Below are 15747 nucleotides of genomic sequence, written 5' to 3' on the forward strand. Positions count from 1 at the left end.
ATTGTTCCTCGACCGATGGAAAGACTCCGGGAAACAAGTGTAGAACGACTTCAATATTGTCAATCACGCTCATTTAGGTGCCTGAACTCATAGCATGTAAATACAACCGAAATGTTTCTGTGTGATGGAGCAACATATGAATATTTTGGGCCCCACTTTGTCTAAATTCAGTCTTGCAACCAGCACAGCAGAGTCCTGCATACGCTGAGGCACCTGATCATGTGACCCCTGACTCCTCCCCTCCTGTGACCTCATCACAGGTCCTGTGCGCACAGAACATCCATATATGTGGTGTGCGGCTCTGCAGGTGGAGGTAGGTGCTGGAGATTCTCCATTACTGGGCGCAGGGAACATTAACCCCCTCAGTGCTGAGCCGGTGATAAATCTCTGTATGTGACTATAATGGGACTGTGTGTTATACCGGGGGACAGGACGAGGCCATGACTGGATGTAGTGATCATGTGACGCCGGTAACTGCTCCGGAGATTTCTTACATGGGATCTTTATGATGTTACATCGTCATCTTCTCCCCATTCAGGTCCCTACAATATCGGATCCTCTCAGTGGAGATTTTCTATATAAGAGAATTCTCCTGAGTGACCCTACAAGGATGGATAGGGACAGGGACAAGATGGCGGAGAGGATATTACACCTCACCCTAGAGATCCTCTTCCGGCTTACTGGAGAGGTGAGAGATTCTGATGACGTCACATTACATCATTCTTATCTATGGGAATAACAGATGGACAGAACTGGAGAGGTGAGGACTCTGGAAATGTCTGTAGTGAGATTTATTAATGTGTCTCTCCATAACCAGGATTACACAGTAGTGAAGAAGACCTCTAGTGAGCGCTGTCAGGCCCCTGTGTCTGAGGGATGGGGAAGACCCCTGAGCCCAATCACGGGGCCTCTACCTCACCCCCTGATACATGAGGACATCAATGACCAAAAGATCCTAGAACTCACCTACAAGATGATTGAGCTGCTGACTGGAGAGGTGACACTGCTGGGAATGCTGGGACATTATACAGTAACGCTATGGAGGGATCGGGTGATGACGGTATCATTGTATGTGTCAGGTTCCTATAAGGAGTCAGGATGTCGCCGTCTATTTCTCCATGGAGGAGTGGGAGTATTTAGAAGGACACAAAGATCTGTACAAGGACGTCATGATGGAGGTTCCCCAGCCCCTCGCATCACCAGGTAATACACAGGACTAAATACACACGGCCTATAATTATCTGTATGTAAAGAATGAATTCAGTCCCTGTATGTGTTTCCTCCAGTTCTATCCAGTGAGAGGACAACACCAGAGAGATGTCCCCGTCCTCTTCTTCCACAGGACTGTAAACAAGAAGATCCCAATGTTCCTCAGGATCATCAGGTAGATAGAGAGAAGGTGTCATGAGATCTCCCCTATGATGTGTAGAAGGTTGTGAAGGTCTTGTGTTCAGTTTTTTTTTATTCACCAGTATAATACACTTACTGGCCAATTTATTAGAGATTACTGCCTCTCCTGATTGGAGCTTTAGCACATGTTGTGAGATCCGTAACCCATAAAATGAAGTGATGAGTTAGGCGTTGTAATCCAAATTAAAATTAGAAGATTGAATCATCTGACTGACGTCAAACATGAGCATCGGTGCAACATTCACCAGGACCATTATATGATAAACTACCAACCTTGTAGGGATTTTCAAGGAACAACATCCAACATCAACGCTTCAGGCTGGTGGAGATAGATTAATATTGTAGGAATGTTTTCTTGGCACATCCTGGGAATCCCTGATATCTCTGGATGGATATTTTTACACTGGGGCTTACTTAACTATTGTGGCCAACCAAATTAATCTCTTCATGGCAGCCGTTTAACCTGTGGTAGAAAGAGCCACAAGGGTTGAATAGTCAGGGGGCAGTGTGAAGAGGTGGTTCAATATGAACTAGTGGCTGTGTGAGGGGGACAGTTTGTTAGAAGGGGCACTTAGAGCCATGGATAGCATGGAGATCATAGTTTATAAGTAAGCAACGTGTGGTAGGTATAATTAATAACGAAGGACAGTGTGGCGGTCTTCTGCAGAGACGAACTCTGGATGTGAAAAGCCATCAAGGGGTCAGGATCAGATGTCTAAGAAAGGAATGAGGAATCAGAGTAGATGCCATCTATAAACTTCCTGGGGCTAAGGGTGTATTGACAATGGAGAATTACAGCCATTAAACGACTGCTGACCCGCTTATATCAAGCCAATCGGCGGTCATGTAACAACATGTAGACTGGCTGATCGCAGTTATGTGTGCACAGGACAGTTGATAATTTGATCAATATGTGCACGTAGCATAGCATTTTTGTTAAGAAAACCATTTCTCCCAATGAACGAACATTTTGCTTGTGCATCTGGTGATTGACAGCCTGTTTAAATAGTAGATATTTGGATGTTGATTATCGACCAGTGCAAATGCACATTAGAGTATAGCTAAACTTTTTGTCAACCTTTTATACATGTTTTAGGCCCTTTAATTTTCACCAAAAATCGCTCAAAACAAGTCACACACAACACACAGCAGATGTAGTAGAGTCATAGGCTCCTGTCTCCTGACCTGTGCACTTCGAAAAGGTTTTTTGAGAAATTTGTGGGGTCTCAGGACCAAGACCTGTACCAATCTGCTCAGGATTGCCAGTCATAAAAAAAAATATTACATAGCCCCTAAAAGTTAAAGAAGCACTCCCACTACTTGTTTTATTCATTAAATGTTTGTATGTGCATGTAATGTGGTTTGAGTGCATTAATACATTCACATATTGATGCGCTCTTACATGTACAATGCTGTTCTTCTCCTCTTCTCAGTGACTTACCACTCTGCAGACTGTCCAGGTCATGCTGTGCTTTACCTGACCCAGAATTTACTTTTACAATGTAAACATATGGACTATCAGTACGAGGCTTCATAGGCTTTAATTGTAAAATAGACTTCTGTCACATACAGTATAGAGTCAGCTGGGTAGTCACAATTGTGATGATGTCACTGAAAAGCAGAGAACACAGGAAAACAGCAGTAGGTGAGTACATTCACATACACAGACATTTAATGCATTACAATCTCAGTGGGAGTGCTCCTTTAAGTTACTCTTTAAATGTTTAATAGTGCTTTTGCCTACATTTAATCAGTACTGTGGTTACCTTATGTTCCACAGCCTGATGATTTATAGTAACTACAACTCCCCTCATTCCCTTAGCATTGTTAAGAACATGCTGGAAGTTGCAAGTTCATGGCATACATTTGTGTATACTGAAGGCTAAGCCAGACATTGCAATTGATTGTTGTACTAGGTTTAGTGCTGTCTTGCTGTACTGATGATGATTCTGGTGCTGTATTCATATACTGGCAATGGATCTGAAGATGTATTTATATATGGATTCTTCTGGTGATCTATCTATGTACTGAAGCTAGATCTGGTGCTGTATTCATGTATTGATGATGGTTCTCATGCTGTATTCACATATTGATTGTGATTCTGGCATTGTATTCATGTAATGATGATGGTTCTGGTTCTGTATTCATGTAGTGGTGATGGTTCTGGAGCTGTATTCATGTACTGATGATGGTTCTGATTATGAATGTATGTCCTGATGTTGGTACTCATCCTGTATTAACGTTTTACTCTCGCCCTATCACCCTGATGCTGCCAACTGCTCCTTTGTTTTCAATGAGAGAACTGCTATGCAATAATTGTCTGGTGGTGGCTTATCTCTTAGGGTACCGTCACACAGTGGCATTTTGATCGCTACGATGGCACGATTCGTGACGTTCCAGCGATATAGTTACGATCTCGCAGTGTCTGACACGCTCCTGCGATCAGGGACCCCGCTGAGAATCGTACGTCGTAGCAGATCGTTTGAAACTTTCTTTCGTCGTCTAGTGTCCCACTGTGGCGGCATGATCGCATGGTGTAACAAAGGTGTGCACGATATTGTATACGATGTGCGCATAGTAACCAACGGCTTCTACATCGCACATACGTCATGAAATTATCGCTCCAGCGTCGTACATTGCAAAGTGTGACAGCAGTCTACGACGCTGGAGCGATATTGTTACGATGCTGGAGCGTCACGGATCGTGCCGTCGTAGCGATCAAAATGCCACTATGTGACGGTACCCTTAGAGAGCAAAAGGATCTGCAGTCTGCAATTGGGACATCATTATCTCCACTGACTTCATACACATTAAACTGTAGGACAAACTCGATGAAAACCATTTGCTAGGCCAACCCTGATTTAATGTGTATGAGGACCTGAACTATTTATTAAAAGGTATGTGCACCCTTAAGGTACGTGCACACAATATCTGTTTGAAAAACCTAGCAAAATTTTCAAGCAGAAGATGCTTCAGTCAATGCTATCGTTCTTTGTTTTAAAGGGTCTTTTTCTCATCTTTTCAGTCATTTTTTTGGTTACATTTTGGCTTCCTGCTTTCAATTAATTGTATTGAATAACCTTGTAGCGTTTATTTACCGCTCTGTAACTCACTTGAAAAAATGTCATGTGCACATACCCTTAGAAGGTACATACCACATACGCGTGGAAAGTCGCTTTGCAGTGCATTGTTTTGCAGATGGGTTCCAGGTAGAATCTGCCTGAAAAAGACATTGTGTATGCATACCCTCTGTCTGACTCACCAGATGGGGAAAAGAGCCTTTGCCAAGTACACATCGAACGCCAAATGCGGTGTAATTTTTGGTCACCATATTCATTACTATTGTTACTGGAGTTTATTGAATAATTTCAAATGACTTCTCTATCTGTTTGTGACATTTAAAACATTTATTCCAGGGTAAAGATCTGCCCCATATTAATACTACAGAGACATATGTAAGGGGCGATGAGCGGTGTAAAGAGGAGATTCCTACAGAAAACCGCACAGGTGAGTAGTAGCAATTCCATGCCGAAAGTCACAGGATCTCCTCAGTCACCAGATGGTATAATTATGTGTTGAATTTTTTTTAAAGTTTGTTGCATTAAGTTTTTTTTTATGTGGACTTGAGACTTAAAGATGTATCACTTAAAAAGGATATCCGGTCCAAACTGATAAGTCTGCAGTTACTCTGTGCGTGCTCTTCGGGGATTTTCCAGCTTCTGAGCCAGGACCGGCAGGTATGTATGCGTTATGCATACCCGACTAGTGGGCATGGCCTCGTTCCATACACTTTTAGGCCGCACCCTGTCTAGTAACGCAACCGAAAGGTGGATGTGGCCGACAAATGTATGGAGTGAGGCCACACCCATTAATCGGGTTCTTGCCGGGAGTATGTATAACACATACGTACAAGCTTGTCCTGGATCAGAAATCAGTGAATTCCCACAGCATGTGCACTGGGGTGATCCCTAAGTCTGCAGTCACACAGAGTAAATGTGTATTTATCATTTTGGACAGGACAGCCCCTTTAACTCCTTACTGGTGAAGCCTATTTTTATTATCCTGGCAGAGCCCCCCTTTTTCAATTTTGACCAGTGTCAGTTTATGTGGTAATAACTCTTGAATGCTTCAACATATTCCAGTGTTTCTGAGAATGTTTTTTTCGCGACACATTGTAATTCATGTTAGAGCTAAATATCGGTTGATATGATTTGCATTTAGTTATGAAATAATTGGAAATTTTATGACAATTTGTAAAAATCTGCAATTGATGAACTTCGAATTTCTCGGGGCTTAAAATAGATAGCTATACCAATACAAATAAATAAATAATTATTAAGTATCACTTTCTACATGTCTAATATACCTAATAATAATTTTTTAACATATTTTTGTGTTTCAATAACTTTAATTAGGATTTTGGAAATTTTTAAAGGAAAAAAAGTGGAACAAGCACTATGCAAACAATATATACACAACAATTCTGTAGGAAAGAAGAGTGGGAGAGGAAATGGTGGGGGTGAAGGAAATATAACAAATTTTTATCAGGAAAAGAAAAACATGAGGGGAGATGGAACAAGGAAATTTCCTAAAAAGATAGGGAAAAGGAAAATAACAAGTATACATTACTTAAAACTAACCTTAATATTAGTTGCATTTTAACATTAAACAGAGTCGTATTAAGTACAGTAAATAAGCATGTTAACATTAGCCAGTGCATAAGTTTCTTGTCTGCTTAAATTTGAAAAGGAAAATATAGGTTAGTAGAAAAATAAACAAAAGTCTTAATTAGCTGTTGCTTTGTATACATGTTAGTGTCCATTTAAAGCATTTGACCTTTTGGGGAAAAAATGTTCAGTTCAAGACTGGATAATCAAGTTCTATAGAAGTAGGAATTGAAGTAACTCAGCCGTTCTAAGATGTTATTAGATTCAGAAGAAGATCTTGATAGTAGTTGTTCCAAGTTGGATTCTTGTAGAAATCTGTGAAGACACGGAGGTCAGTGGGTGCTCTGGTTCACTAGCTCGAGACCACATTGACCAAGGATCATCCCAACAACTGCTCTCCTTTTACTGTGAGCATACTACTCAGACAACACAAGGTGAAGGTAAAACAGTGTGGCAACACTTTATTGAACCACAAAACAGGCAAATAACACATAGAACAGTCCCAGCAAAATACCCAGGATGGTGCAAATTTACATAGTCTCACCCTTCTGCTGACTCACCGGGATTAAAACCAGCTGCGACTTCCAGGGCCGACTACCCCTACCTGTGACACACACAGAAAAGAGGTAACAACAAGCTCAGGAAGCTGATCATTTTTATTGAGGTGTCCATTGAGGTACAAGGCCAGGTGACCAGGGGGTCACAACCTGGCTTCTCTGAACATCTTCATGGAGCCATGTGACAGGTAGGTCCCAATCCTGGCTTACCCAAACGTATCCATGGGACTCAGGTGACCGATGGGTCCAAATCTTGACTTCACCAAACATAAACAATGAGTTCAGTGATGGTCAATGGAGAAGATCTGCATTTTATCATTTAGGGCCATGGTCCCCTTGCTCTACTTTCTTAGTCATTTAATAATTGATTTGTGTTACAATTTGTATGAAAATATATAAAATACAGTACATAATATTGATATGATTTCAGTGCAGTATTATTGAAAAACAATAAATTCACTTTTATTCTTTTCAGATGACTATACTAGGAGCTCAGAGGGACATCTGATATTCTCAGATTTTGCAGCAAATGATCATGGTATTACACCAGATACATATGAAGAACATGCCATTATCCCAGATACACCTCAATCCATTCTCAGAAAAACTCTTTCATCTGATCATTTTCAACAGGTCCTTTCTTCTGCTTCATCAATTACCGATGTGCAAAACAAAAGTCATAGAAGGACTGGTAAACATGAACTCGCTCTTAAAAAAGTAAAACCATATTCATGCTCACAGTGCAGTAAATGTTTTGATAAGAAATCACATCTTGTCATACATCAGAGAGTTCACACAGGGGAGAAGCCATTTTCATGTTCAGAATGTGGGAAATGTTATAAACAGAAATCACAGGTTGTTGTACATCAGAGAACTCACACAGGGGAGAAGAAATTTCAATGTTCGAAATGTGGGAATCGTTATTTCGAAAAATCTAAACTTGTTGTACATCAGAGAATTCACACAGGAGATAAGCCATTTTTATGTTCAGAATGTGGGAAACGTTTTGTGCAGAAATCAAATCTTGTTAGACATCAGAGAATTCATACAGGGGAGAAGCCATTTCCATGTTCAGAATGTGGGAAATGTTATAAACAGAAAACACAGGTTGTTGTACATCAGAGAACTCACACAGGGGAGAAGAAATTTCAATGTTCGGAATGTGGGAATTGTTACAGTGAAAAATCTAAACTTGTTGTACATCAGAGAATTCACACAGGAGAGAAGCCATTTTTATGTTCAGAATGTGGGAAATGTTTTATGCAGAAATCAAATCTTGTTAAACATCAGAGAATTCACACAGGAGTGAAGCCATATTCATGTTCAGAATGTGAGAAATGTTTTACAGTGAAAGGAAATCTTGATAGACATCAAAAGACACATACAGGGATTTAGCAATTTTTCTTTTTTTATCATTTTATTGAATGCATGAGTAAGAGAAAAATGCAAATTATAGTAAAGTCACACATGCCTAAAAAGGACACATATCAGTACCCTGAGGTACCTCATAATAAATGGGACCACTTTGCTTCTGTTTTCATTGGTTGTACAACACATTAGTTTTGAACATGAATCCTGTTTGCTTATTCCAAAAATGGAACTGAAAAAAGAAAATTTCTAAACAAACGTGTGGACACAGCCTGATGCTGTCATCCAAAAAAGAAGACATCTGTTTTTCATTTGATTTGTAGAGTAAAATTTCCTGTTCAAGTGATTGTGTCTATAGAAAAAACTGACGACACTTCTGTGGCATCCGTGTAGTCATATGAGTACTGTTAGTTCTTCACTGAGCAGTTGATATGAGAGACTTTGGCAAACCAAAAAAATATATGAAACAGAACTTACGGACAAAAAATGGGTCCAACACCTAGAAATGTATATTTTTTTTAAATGTCCTCTGATTGAGGCCTAAGTCTATGTTTGCATTCTGTATGGGGATCACATCTTTATATATAAAATTACGTGACCTCAATATTATTATTATTTATTATTATAGCGCCATTTATTCCATGGCGCTTTACATGTGCGGAGGGGTATACATAATAAAAATAAGTACAATAATCTTACACAATACAAGTCACGACTGGTACAGGAGGAGAGGACCCTGCCCGCGAGAGCTCACAATCTAAAAGGAATTGGTGAGGATACAGTAGGCGAGGGCAGAGCTGGTCGTGCAGCGGTTTGGTCGATCGGTGGTTACTGCAGGTTGTAGGCTTATCGGAAGAGGTAGGTCTTCAGGTTCTTTTTGAAGGTTTCCATGGTAGGCGAGAGTCTGATATGTTGGAGTAGAGAGTTCCAGAGTAGGGGTGATGCGCGGGAGAAATCTTGTATGTGATGGTGGGAAGAGGAGATAAGAGGCGAGTATAGAAGGAGATCTTGTGAGGATCGGAGGTTGCGTGTAGGTAAGTACCGGGAGACAAGGTCACAGTTGTATGGAGGACACAGGTTGTGGATGGCTTTGTATGTCATGGTTAGGGTTTTGAACAGGAGTCTTTGGGTATTGGGGAGCCAGTGCAGGGATTGGCAGAGGGGTGAGACCAGGCATTCCATCAACTTCTAAACGAGGTGCCCATTTCGGTCTTCAGGACATTTTTTTTGTTTGTTTAATTGTCCTATTTCAGGAACCATGGTATTTTTTAGTATTTTTCGTAATTATACAGTGGCATGTAAAAGTTTGTGCACCCCTGGTCTTTCCAAACATTGATAGTGAACCAGAGGTGTATCTAGGATTTCTGGCACCCGGAGCAAAATTCAGTTTGTTGCCCCCACCCCCCCCAGGACATATGCGATTTGCACACTTAGTCATGTACCCACAAACTCCTCTCCCTAATGCTCTCAATGTTCAGTGAAAAACTGAGAGTAACAGGAAGAGAAGCTGGTTGTCACAGGACCACAAGTATGAAAGTCGCATATGAGTGAAGTGTCCATGTGATGACTACTGGAACCTGCAGAGCTGAATCCTGACATCGCAGGCTTCTGAATTCTCACAACTAATGCACTGCACACTTTTAGGATTCTTCCTTGCCGGTGGACGGTCATGTCAGCACAAGCATGCGATTTGTATACTTCTGACAACATTCCAACTAGACGTGCCCGGCCTCTGTCAGTTCATTTTCAGTGAGTGAGGCCACACATGTCTAGTCAGCGCATGACGCATGTATGTAAATCGCCAGCATGAGATAATGCTGACAGCGTGCACTGTGAGAATTCAGGAGTCTGCAGTCACATAGAATGACTGCAGACTCATTACAAACCTGGACATCCCCTATAATGCTCCTAACAAATAAAAGCATGATAATTAGTATCAAAAATAACATTTACATCCAAGTACCTTATAGATGTTGTTGTTTCTGGAGCAGTTCTCATTCTTTCATTCATCTTGTCCAGACCCCATGATGAGTTTTCTCATCCACAGCTCGTCTCTGCAGACTTCCATCTTCTCCGCTCTTTTGCAGAAAATCTCCACATGATGCCCTTAAATATAGAAGTGTCATTATAATGCCCCTGAATAAAAAATTGCCTCTCACTATATTTTCTGCACAAAATATGACTTTCACACTGTCCCTCTTATGGTACATGCTCTTCACACTGACCTCTCCTTTCCATACCGGCCCTCTTCACATTTTCTTCTCACACTGTGTCCCCACTATAGGGCCCAGTATTTATACTGTACTCTTTCATCACACCCCCCCTCCTTGGTATACTGTCCCTTTCTGGCTGTGCCCTTACACTGTCCCTCCATGCTACGCTCCCACTACTCAGTGTCTATTCTGTGCCAACTCACTTTTCTACCCACATACTGTCTCCTCACACTATTCCCCTCCCTCCTCATACTGTCTCCTCTCACATCCCCCCTTTTCACCAAACTGTCTCCTCATATATTTACCTCCTCAATTTCTATACTGCCTGCTCACCTGACTCCCCATACTGTGTCTGCACACATCCCATCCATCGCCCTCATACATGTTTACTCATACATGCCCCCCTTTCCCCCGTACTGTTTGCTCGTACATGCCCCTCATTCCTCCGCACTGTTTCCTCATACATACCCTCCATCTCCCCCTTTGCTCTTCATTTTGTGTCCACAAATTGCAGACACACATTAAATCCCCATCCCCACTGCAAATCTCCCCACACACATTAAATTCCCCACACAGCCCCTCATCTCATCCCCCCACAGCCCCTCATCATCCCACACACAGCCCCTCACTCTCCACACAGGCCCTCATCATCCCCCACACAGCCTCTCATCATCCCCCCATTCCCCACACAGGCCCATTCCCCACAGCCTCTCATCACCCCCCCATTCCCCACAGGCCCTCATCATCCCCCCATTCCACACACAGCCCCTCATCTTCCCCCCATTCCTCACACAGCCCCTCATCATTCCCCACACAGCCCCTCATCATCCCCCACACAGCCCCTCACTCTCCACACAGGCCCTCATCATCCCCCTCACTCCCCACACAGGCCCTCATCATCCCCCACACAGCCTCTCATCATCCCCCCATTCCCTACACAGCCCCCCATTCCCCACAGCCCCTCATCACCCCCCCATTCCCCACACAGGCCCTCATCATCCCCCCCATTCCCCACACAGCACCTCATCATCCCCCCATTCCCCACACAGACCCTCATCCTCCACACAGCCTCTCATCCCCCATACCCCACACATCCCCCATACAGCCCCTCATCGCCCCCTTCTCCACCAAAGCCCCTCATCATCCCCCTTCTTCCCACAGCCCCTAATCATCTCCCCACAGCCCCTCATCATGCCCCCTTTCTCCCCGCACAGCCCCTCATCACCCCCCATTCCCCACACAGCCCCTTATCCCCCCATTCCCCACACAGCTTCTCATCATCCCCCATTCCCTACACAGCACTTCATCACCCCCTTCTCCCCACAGCCCCTAATCATCCTCCCTTCTCCTCACACAGCCCCTCATCATTCCCCCTTCTCCAAACGGCCCCTCATCATCCCCCTTCTCCTCACACAGTCTCTCATCATCCCCCCATTCACACAGCCCCTCATCCTCCACCACACAGCCCCTCATCATCCCCCCATTCACAACACACCACCTCATCTTCCCCACATAGCACCTCATCATCATCTTCACTATGCAGCCCCACTCAATTAACTTCAAACCCTTTCCAAAATACATCCTCAGAGCACTCACACCGAGTCCTGCGTCCTCATTCCCATTTGTACAATGGTGCAGCACCTCAGTCCTCTCCTCACACTTCCATGGTGAAGCCCCTCGGTTCTCTCCTCACCTTCATGGTGCAGCCCCTCGGTAATCTCTTCACACGGCTCCATGCTGCATACCCTCAGTCTTCTCCTCAAGATGCCAATACAATTGAACACTGGGAGCTTGACAGTCGGCACAGAGAACAGCTGACTCCCGGGGGCAGCAGAATGCAGCCGCCAGGGGAGACACTGTGGACCGCCGCATTAGGCGGCTCGACATGCCCTGGCTGCCTCCCCCTAGATATGCCTCTGTAGTGAACAAGCCATAACCTTAAAAGGCTAATTGAGGTCTGAAACCTGGGTCAAAGTTATCTGAGCACACAAATCTCCAAGGGTGCCCAAATATTTGCACCTGCCCATTTTCCTTTTTGTAATTTTTCAAAATGTAAAAGATGAAAATATATTTTTTGCCTGAAATAAAAAGGAAATATGTCATATTTAACTTTAGCCCTGTTAGAGATCATATCATCTTCAACTCACAATTCACAAGTAATTTTATCCAGGAATGCCCAAACTTTTACATGCCATTGCAGTTGTATTAGGGCTTCTTTTTTCATGATGAGTTGTATTTGTCAGTGGCAGGATTAGGGGGTGCATATAACTTAACTAAGTCTTATTATCTCTTTACGGGGAGAAATAGAAAAAAACAGCAATTCTGTTGTTGTTTTTTATTTTATCAATTTTTCTCTATTCCTGTGCTGCACATACAAGGCGTTACCTTTATTTTGTGGGTCCGTACGATTCTGTCTATACTAAATGTATATATTTGTATTTGTGTTCTTCTAGTTTTGTAGAATAAATATTGTGTGAAAAAAAATAATTTGTTTTTTTGTCATCATATTCTGAGAGCCAGACGGTTTACTATTTCCCATCAGCGAACATGTGTAATGGCTTATACTTTGTGTGAGAAGCTGTAGTTTTCAGTGGTGTCTTTTTCTGGTGCATATGAAATTTTGATCACGTATTACTATTTTTTTGGAGGTGGAATGTACAAAAGAAATGGCAATTAAAAATTTGTATTTCAGTGGGATAAGCTGTAGTTCTCACTAGTGCTATTTCTGGGACATAGCTTGTCATTATTTTTTTTTTTGTGAGCTTGTGTGAGCAAAATCTAGCAATTTTGTTTCCTGCACATTTTATTCATATAACGTTCACCTTGAAGCGTTAATACCGGTATCATTTTAAAATATGAGTTAACCCCTTCCCGACCTGTGACACAGCGTATGCGTCATGAAAGTCGGTGCCAATCCGACCTGTGACGCATATGCTGTGTCACAGAAAGATCGCGTCCCTGCAGATCCGGTGAAAGGGTTAACTCCCATTTCACCCGATCTGCAGGGACAGGGGGAGTGGTAGTTTAGCCCAGGGGGGGTGGCTTCACCCCCCCGTGGCTACGATCGCTCTGATTGGCTGTTGAAAGTGAAACTGCCAATCAGAGCGATTTGTAATATTTCACCTATTATAACGGGTGAAATATTACAATCCAGCCATGGCCGATGCTGCAATATCATCGGCCATGGCTGGAAATACTAGTGTGCCCCCACCCCACCCCACCGATCGCCCCCCCAGCCTCCCGATCTGGCCGGTACACTGCTCCGGCTCCCTTCCCTCCAGTGCTCCGCTCCCCCCGTGCTCTTGTCCGCTCCCCCCGTGCTCCAATCACCCCCCCCCGTGCTCCAATCACCCCCCCTGCATTCAGATCCACCCCCCCCCGTGCTCCGTTCCACCCCCCCGTGCTCCGTTCCAGCCCCCCCGTGCTCCGTTCCCCCACCCCATCATACTTACCGATCCAGCCGGGGTCCCGTCCGTCTTCTCCCTGGGCGCCGCCATCTTCCAAAATGGCGGGCGCATGCGCAGTGCGCCCGCCGAATCTGCCGGCCGGCAGATTCGTTCCAAAGTGCATTTTGATCACTGAGATAGATTATATCTCAGTGATCAAAATAAAAAAAATAATACATGACCCCCCCCTTTGTCACCCCCATAGGTAGGGACAATAAAAAAATAAAGACATTTTTTTTTTTCCACTAATGTTAGAATAGGGTTAGGGTTAGGGGTAGGGTTAGGGTTAGGGGTAGGGTTAGGGGTAGGGTTAGGGCTAGGGTTAGGGCTAGGGTTAGGGCTAGGGTTAGGGCTAGGGTTAGGGGTAGGGGTAGGGTTAGGGCTAGGGGTAGGGCTAGGGGTAGGGTTAGGGCTAGGGTTAGGGTTTCGGTATGTGCACACGTATTCTGGTCCTCTGCGGATTTTTCCGCTGCGGATTTGATAAATCCGCAGTGCTAAACCGCTGCGGATTTATGGCGGATTTACCGCGTTTTTTTCTGCGCATTTCACTGCGGTTTTACAATTGCGATTTTCTATTTGAGCAGTTGTAAAACCGCTGCGGAATCCGCACAAAGAAGTGACATGCTGCGGAATGTAAACCGCTGCGTTTCCGTGCAGTTTTTCCGCAGCATGTGTACAGCGATTTTTGTTTCCCATAGGTTTACATTGAACTGTAAGCTCATGGGAAACTGCTGCTTTTCCGCAGTGTTTTCCGCAGCGTGTGCACATACCTTTAGAATTAGGCTATGTGCACACGGTGCGGATTTGGCTGCGGATTGGCCGCTGCGGATTCGCAGCAGTATTCCATCAGGTTTACAGTACCATGTAAACGTATGAAAAACCAAATCCGCTGTGCCCATGGTGCAGAAAATACCGCGCGGAAACGCTGCGTTGTATTTTCCGCAGCATGTCAATTCTTTGTGCGGATTCCGCGGCGTTTTACACCTGTTCCTCAATAGGAATCCGCAGGTGAAATCCGCACAAAAAACAATGGAAATCTGCGGAAAATCCGCAGGTAAAACGCAGTGCCTTTTACCCGCGGATTTTTCAAAAATGGTGCGGAAATATCTCACACGAATCCGCAACGTGGGCACATAGCCTTAGGGTTAGGGTTGGAATTAGGGTTGTGGTTAGGGTTGTGATTAGGGTTATGGCTACAGTCGGGATTAGGGTTAGGGGTGTGGGGGGGTTAGTGTTGGAGTTAGAATTGAGGGGTTACCACTGTTTAGGCACATCAGGGGTCTCCAAACGCAACATGGCACCACCATTGATTCCAGCCAATCTCGTATTCAAAAAGTCAAATGGTGCTCCCTCACTTCTGTGCCCTGACGTGTGCCCAAACAGTGGTTTACCCCCACATATGGGGTATCAGTGTACTCAGGATAAACTGCGCAACAATTACTGGGGTCCAATTTCTCCTGTTACCCTTGTGAATCTAAAAAAATGCTTGCTAAAACATCATTTTTGAGGAAAGAAAAATGATTTTTTATTTTCACGGCTCTGCGTTGTAAACGTCTGTGAAGCACTTGGGGGTTCAAAGTGCTCACCACATATCTAGATAAGTTCCTTGGGGGGTCTAGTTTCTAAAATGTGGTCACTTGTGGGGGGTTTCTACTGTTTAGGCACACCAGGGGCTCTGCAAACGCAATGTGACGCCCGCAGACCATTCCATCAAAGTCTGCATTTCAAAACGTCACTACTTCCCTTCTGAGCCCCGACGTGTGCCCAAACAGTGGTTTACCCCCACACATGGGGTATCAGCGTACTCAGGAGAAACTGGACAACAACTATTGGGGTCCAATTTCTCCTGTTACCCTTGGGAAAATAAAAAATTCTGGGCTAAATAATTATTTTTGAGGAAAGAAAACGTATTTATTATTTTCACGGCTCTGCATTATAAACTTCTATGAAGCACTTGGGGGTTCAAAGTGCTCACCACACATCTAGATAAGTTCCTTTTGGGGTCTAGTTTCCAAAATGGGGTCACTTGTGGGGGGTTTCTACTGTTAAGCCACATCACGGGCTCTGCAAACGCAACGTGACGCCC

The 15747-nt window shown here is 43.9% G+C and overlaps 1 protein-coding gene across 1 annotated transcript in view; it reads left to right on the top strand.

Moving 5' to 3' along the window:
• The window catches only part of LOC138666657 (zinc finger protein 850-like), a 137545-nt gene that overhangs the window by 44105 nt on the left and 77693 nt on the right, over positions 1-15747 (top strand). The window contains exons 9-11 of the mRNA XM_069754847.1: positions 1289-1384; positions 4827-4917; positions 7110-8028. Of these exons, the coding sequence (XP_069610948.1) occupies positions 1289-1384; positions 4827-4917; positions 7110-8028 (1106 nt within the window). The remainder of the gene's footprint in view (positions 1-1288; positions 1385-4826; positions 4918-7109; positions 8029-15747) is intronic.

This window comes from Ranitomeya imitator, chromosome 2 (genome assembly GCF_032444005.1).
Source record: "Ranitomeya imitator isolate aRanImi1 chromosome 2, aRanImi1.pri, whole genome shotgun sequence".
Taxonomy (NCBI): Eukaryota; Metazoa; Chordata; class Amphibia; order Anura; family Dendrobatidae; genus Ranitomeya; species Ranitomeya imitator.